Here is a 7,125-nt window from a genome sequence, read left to right on the forward strand (position 1 = left end):
CTTGAGCTGTTTAACCCAGGCAGGTACAGTCTGGCTATTTAACCGCGGGCTGGTGGATCCATTCCGCTCCGAAACTGGCTGCTGAACACACGAAGTCCCCAGTAATGCGATGCCAAAGCGGCTTGTTGAACTCCACAAGAGGCTCTGTTTGATCTGAGGGAACTTGCTGAAGTCGCCTATTCACCATCTTTACTTTTCACTTGATGACACTTTCTCTGGGATTTCTCCAGGCGCGCCTCTCCCTCTCCGCCGTCACCTGCACTGAAAGTTGGACTTTTAAAAAGCTGGAGATGAATAGCACCGGGTTCAACCAAACGGAGGGCGGACTGTTCAACAAGACGGATGAGTTTTTTTGCTGCAACCTTTCATCCGTGGTGACTGATAATGGCTTTGTGGCCGCCGCTTCAGATGAGAGGAGCCTCTTCATCATGAGGGTGGTCCAGATTGCCGTCATGTGCGTTTTGTCCCTGACGGTGGTGTTTGGCATATTTTTCTTAGGTTGCAACCTTCTCATAAAGTCAGAGGGGATGATAAACTTTTTGGTAACGGACAGGAGACCGTCAAAAGAAGCGGAGGCAGTAATTGTTGGAGCTTACTGAATGATAGGGACCCACATAAAGGTTGATCTCTGCTGGAGACAGATGGGAGGCAAAGCGATGATCAACTGCAGCTCCTGATGTCATACTGGTGTTTAGAAAACCATCAGAGGAGCAGTTACCGTTTAAAAGGTAACTGGACTCGTGATTGAGGCTGACAATGTGTTTGCCTTTTGTCATGTGGCTTTTTTTTTAAAATGCCAACAAAGACTCATTCGTCTCCAGGAGGTACTGTGCGTTTTAAGCCTCTTTGTTACTAAAATATTCAAAGTCTAAATAGAGAACTGTACATTTCAGTAGATGCACCACCATATGTCAAGCAGCATCCTTTTGTCATGTCAGTGACAAATCTTTGTATTTGCTGATTAAAAGTACCCTCTCATATTGCTAATGCAATGGAGAAATGAAGATGTGCTGCATGTTGTATGTGTTTTTGCATACAGTATGCAATATTTTAATCAGTGTATTTCTCTGGGTGTCTTGGTGATGACTGTACGAGTGTCTGCGCGGGTGTAAAAAGCCCAACACGCCGTGTGTCTTGTTAATTGGAATAAATAAATTCTGTAATTCCAGTTTTCATCTTAATTTTTTTTTTTTCTAGGGTGAATATTGCTTCTGCTGAAGTCATTTAGTTCTCAAAAACTAAAATTACACATTTTCCAAAGCCTTAATTAAACTAAGCATTTCTGTTTGGGTATGTTGTGGTAAATTAAATCATTCTGATGAGACAGAAATTGGCTTATTATGACAACTTATTTAAATTGACATCAACAGTCAATTTGAATAATAGTTCAGTCTTGCCTGTAAATGTTTTCTTTTTGACTCAGTTGAATATGTTTTTTTTTTTCTTTAAATTACACAGAAAGGATCATCATAAACATAAAAGGTGAGGGTGTTCTGTAAAAATGGATATATTCTGTCTGGGTCAGATTTTGATCTATGCAGATTTACATCTTTCGGCCAGCTGCCCAGGGGGAAACCAACAGCTTCAGAAATGACTTGTCATGTCAACCCAGGGAGGATAAAGCCACCGGGCAATATGCTGCTGTCTGATTGCCCACCTGTGCTCCACATACACAGTAGAAGAGCTTGAATCTGCTTACTTTTCGCTCTAAAATGTCCTTCACCTCTGTTTCTCCCACATCCTCTGCTCCCTGTCCTGGTTGATGAGGACTTGTCTGGTGATGGATGGCTACAGCTTGTCAAGACTGACACATTCGCCACAGTTTTAGGCCACACACTGTGATGTACTCATGTATGTTGAATTGATAAGATACAATTCAATTTTTACAATAATCACAAGCACTGTTAAAATGCTTTGTGAATTTCAACTTGATATAATAAGTGGCAAGAAAAAGTTTGTGAAATGTGAAATTTCATGTTTTTCTGCATTAATTTGCCATAAATGTGATCTAATCTCTAAATCAAGATTATTAACAAATAAAATGTGCCTAGAGTTAAAAACCTCACAGTGCAAAAAAATTTGTTTGGAACTCTAACTTTTTGAGTTTGCTCCACACAAAAAGAATACACTTATATGAGCCCTACCTCGCCAAAAAGAGCTTTCAGAGGCTCTATGATTAAGAACTGTTGATTTGCATAAAGCTGGAAAGGGTTACAAAGTAATGCAAACAATCTACAAATGGAGACAGTTTGGAACTGTGGCTACTCTAAGAAGTGGGCTGCCTGTCAAAATGACCGCAAGAGCACAACAAACACTCATCAATGAGGTAAAGAAACAACACAGAGATACAGCAAAAGATTGTGTTCATGAGTCTACAGTAGTTAAAATGTTGAACAAACAGGATGCCTGTGGCGGGACACCAGGAAGGAAGCCACTACTTACTCAGAAGAACATTGCACATTGACACCCCACAGCAGTATTGGCAAAATGTTTTGTGGACTGAACCTAAGATTGAACTATTGGGAAAGAACACACAGCACGACATTTGGCGTAAAAAGGGCACTGCATATAATCATAAAGTATGGTGGAGGAAACATCATGATTTGGACCTGCTTTGCACAGTGACCCAAGGGTTCACATACTTTTCCCACTATATGAGGATTTTATAGTTGTTGTTAATAAAGACATGAAAAATCAGATTTTCTGTCAATAGTCTTGACTTAGATGAAGATCAGACCACATTTTAAGATAAATTAATGCAGAAAAGCAGAAAATTCAAAAGGTCCACAAACTTTTTCTTGCCACTGTATATTGCATAAGGCAGCTGCAAAAATAATGCAATGTTCATGACTCATAAGCAAATAGTGAACACAATTTTAACAAGCATACGGTAAAGTACATTTTAATATAACACCCCAAAAATGACACCTACAGAAATTGCCACACCTGAATCAACACCTATCTGGCACTGTCTCTACCAAAAACCAAAATTAGAAACCTAACAAGCATAAGACTTAATTTATTGTTTGCCTGTAATGGAATATATTATTTATATGTTGTTGTTTTATATTGAGGTTCTCTAGCGGGTGTATTTAGTTTTGTATAATGAACTATATTCAGAAGTGCAGTGTATGACTTAGCTATATTGTTAAATTAGGCAGGGTGCAGCACAAGAACAGTGTAGCCAGTTACCTAAAATAAAGATTTTTCATTATGGTAAAGTTTATTGGACTCTAAGTTGAGAAGACACAAACTGAATCAAAAACTAATATACTGTTGACAAACATGACTTGCTTTTTATATTACACAATAAAACTGAACATAGAAATGTCACTAACCTGATTACTTATGTGTTGCAGCTAGTATTAAAAAACAAACTATTCTAAGACAATGCACAAGGCAGAATTACTCTCTATGTGTCACACCAAGTGTTTCTTTCTGCTTTGTGTGATTGCTTTAATTAGGGAGTGCTGGGAATAGCTTCCAGGAAAGTGTTGTGGCAGTTTAATATCCAGCAGAGAAAAATCTTCTCTCTGCAGTTGAACCATGGTTAGTTCATCCAGTAGTATCTTTTGTGCTTTGTCAGACTGAACCGTTCTGTTTTCGAGAGGTTTCCATTTTAAATCAACATTTGCACTGTAAAAGCTTTTCTGTAGTAGGTATTGCCAACTCAAAGATTTCACAACTGTCACACACCAACGGTCAGAAAGATTCATGAGATAGCAACAGTAAACAGTCATCTATACCCCTGGCAGTCCTGTTGTCAAGAAACTGACAGTCCTCTGCAGAGCTTATATGAAACGTGTCCCCAGATCAACCCCTGTGCCCAGATACAGTATTTAGGAATATACTAAAACTTTTACACTGCACAACACAAAAGCACAGACCCTAAAACAACTGGTTTAATCCATAACCGTTGTCTGGTATTACAGTATGTTCCTAAATTTTACCTCAAAGGCAGAAACTAGTCTGTGTTAAACAAACACTTCACATTTTCATCGTGTATCCAGTTAGAGACATGTACTATGAGGTACAGGTAAAAAATAGCCTCAGCTTGCTTTATCCCATGTCTACTGTATGTGAGCTGTGTCCCACAGTCACAGCATCTGCAGGGTGTTGATTGTGAGCTAAAAGAGGCGTTGGGTCCTGGTTTCCTCACATGTGATTGGATGGCAAGTAGAAGTCCAGTCGATAAACTGGATAGTGACTAAAAGCTCCAAATAGCAGTGAGGCAGTTTGCTGCAATTCTCCCATAGATTCTCATCCATCCATCTGCTCTGTTCTTGCATTACTTCTGCTATTTTGTGGCAGGATATAATACTGCATATATTACAGTTTTTATTCATTCCTAACAGGCACATTTTCAGAACTCGTCTGCATTACAAACATGTATTTCAGCTAAACAGTTTATCTCACCTCCAAAAGCCTCTCTCACCAACAAAGCACATCATACATGACTCAAAAGAAGCCTATTCCTCCAACACTGGCAACAAGTCTCACTCAGGAACCAAACACTGATAGTCTCAGTACACTGAACTACAAAAAACTAACAATAGAGAATATTAAATAAACTGTATTTCATCTTCAAAGTTTGAATTTTTTTCTTTTCTTTTCTCTCACCTCTTTACACTCACCCCAACCAGTCAAGGCAAATGTCTGCCCACCTTGAGGCTGGTCCTGCTGAAGACCTACTGTCTCCACTAGTGATGAGGTGGAATAGTTGGGTTTTCTACATAATTTTTTACACAGTTATATTCTGTAAGGTCTTAAACCTTACCCCGGTAAGTGCCTTAAGATTACTTTTGTTGTTTTGCAGGGGATGGTCTCTGACAGATAAACTCATTCATTAATTTTGGTAAATGTAGTTAGTACAGCATTTTGTGTGAAAGCAATGAAAAGTTATTCAAAGTTTGCACCACATTGACCTCTGTGGTATATTATTTAGATAAATAGTTTTTTTTTCTTACTTTAAGCTTTCTCCTGCTGTATTACTTGGCTTTAGCTCCAGTAGGCACAGCATCTTTGAAGGACACTTTTAAAAAACTAAACACAGGCTGTGAAATGCAGACATTTCTATCAGTAGCAACGTCTATTTGGTCATGTGGTGTCTGGACTCTACAATAAAATTAATAGTTGTGGAAGTCAAGCTGCGATAAATCCATGCAGAATGGTTTTGAAGAATGATTCCATTACTTGACGTCTCTCATTCCAGTAACAGGATGAGTCATGGCTCTGTTGTACCACTGATTGTTTCACACTCAAACATCACAGGGATTTAACATCTGAACAGTCCTGCCACGAACACTTTACTGTAATCCTGTGTTTGTGTGTGTGTGTGTGTGTGTGTGTGTGTGTGTGTGTGTATGCACGTGCTTGTGCATGCTTGTGTTACATTGTGGGAACAAAATGTATTCACTGTGGGGACTCCTCTCCAATTTGGGGATGTATAGTTATAAATGGAGCAGTCACAGTCACAAAAGTGGCAGTCACAGCAATTGAAGATACAGCACGGTTTGTGACTAGAAATATGCCCCAAAACTGTGCAGAGTACAGGAAAGCATAGCAGCCGATTGCTTTGATTTTCCAAAAAGAATGAATTAATGCTTAATATTTGTTGCTCTGTATTGCTGCTTATAGTCGTTGAAAACACTGGAGCATTTACACTAGAGTAAGTGATATGTGAGTGCTAACAACTACCAAAGAGAAGTGCACTAGACAGACTGGTCTACTAATATTCTTATAGGTATTAGTTGCTGCTCAATATTTACAATGACTATTGTGTATCTAACTAAACTAACAAACGATCCTAATATTGTTTTCTCATAAATAACTCCATATTAAGATATATTGGAGCAATCCAATTTAGTAAATCTCTATAATAGAACTAGCTAGTAGCCTGTATATTCACAAACGAATTGGAGTGTGTGGATTTCATTTATGATTGATTAATAGACTGCTCAGCTTATTTATATTATTATTTTTGTTAATTGCTGGTTAAAACCACAATTGGCTAAAGAGGCTCACACAAACTGGTTTAGGATAAAGATGGGATGGGAATGTAATGAGATTATTGTAGAAGAAACAGTAGAAGGTTATCAATTTATTGTATTACTGTCAGTTCAAGACACTCTTGTAATGAGATGGTACAACAGGTTTGTCAAAACCAAATAATTTCCTCTATACTCATGTGGCACATTGTGGAGTTAATACAGATGTCCAGCAGGAACTCATTAGTCACTGCAGTCATGCAAATGTGTAATGAGTGTTCACTGCTTTAAAAATAATAACTGTGATGATATGATATTGACCCTGAAATCCATTTCAGTTCTTGCGTGAGTGTGTTTCAGACTTTATTGACCTTCTAATCATGCAGCTCTCTGGCAGTTACATCAGCTTCAGCCTCGTCTGTGAACCACGACTTTGCTTTTAGAGGATGGTTTGTCCATCCACCATTACCGCAAAGGTAGCAACCTTTTCAAGAAAGCACTCAAAGCCCAGATGGAGTTTCAAGTGTTTTTTATTTCCTGCAGTAAGATAAACTTCAAAGGGAGCTTTCAAACTCACTGCTGAGGACTTTGGTGGTATAAATACATTATGACTGATAATGTAGATACATTACTTTCCACAATCGGCGTACAAACTTTACCTCAGCAAAATCACAATCAATTGTTTCTCCATCATCTTTGATGACCTACCAGAGTGACCTTCAGGGTATTCTGCATAGCGCACGGTATATCTTTACAGTATACTGCCAAAATCTAGCTTTCTCCTGCTATAGTATATATATATATATATATATTTTTTTTTTTTTTTTGAAAAATGACTTCAGCAGCAAAAACTGCAATGCCAAAACCCTACCTGAACTCCTTTTATTATTTGCTGCATCAGGTTTTTCCTGGCCTGCCACTATGACTCTAATGTATTTCAATGTCGTTTTTTTTTTTTTTTTTTTTTGTATTTTATATTGTTGAAATGCTCTATTTTTAGACATCTGCTGAGACATCTTTGTATTAAGTTCCGACAAGTGGTTTCAGTGGCCACAGAGAGACCTGAATCAACTTTACACCTGGCTCACAGTGGAAATACAGATATAACCTCAACGTCTCTTCTAAGATCTGACTGACA

General features: G+C 38.3%; 1 protein-coding gene across 1 annotated transcript; it reads left to right on the forward strand.

Annotated features, from left to right (window-relative positions):
• Positions 1-30: 30 nt before the first annotated feature.
• On the forward strand, positions 31-1,379 carry rprma (reprimo, TP53 dependent G2 arrest mediator candidate a). Its single transcript, XM_026375793.1, has one exon. It carries the CDS (start codon positions 204-206, stop codon positions 597-599), a length of 396 nt encoding a protein of 131 aa, XP_026231578.1. The 5' UTR covers positions 31-203; the 3' UTR covers positions 600-1,379.
• Positions 1,380-7,125: the final 5,746 nt, after the last annotated feature.

Source organism: Anabas testudineus, chromosome 21 (assembly GCF_900324465.2).
Source record: "Anabas testudineus chromosome 21, fAnaTes1.2, whole genome shotgun sequence".
In the NCBI taxonomy this organism is placed as follows: Eukaryota; Metazoa; Chordata; class Actinopteri; order Anabantiformes; family Anabantidae; genus Anabas; species Anabas testudineus.

Bases quoted from the DNA above. Each gene is read 5' to 3' on its own strand.
- rprma (XM_026375793.1), top strand. From the start codon at position 204: ATGACACTTTCTCTGGGATTTCTCCAGGCGCGCCTCTCCCTCTCCGCC.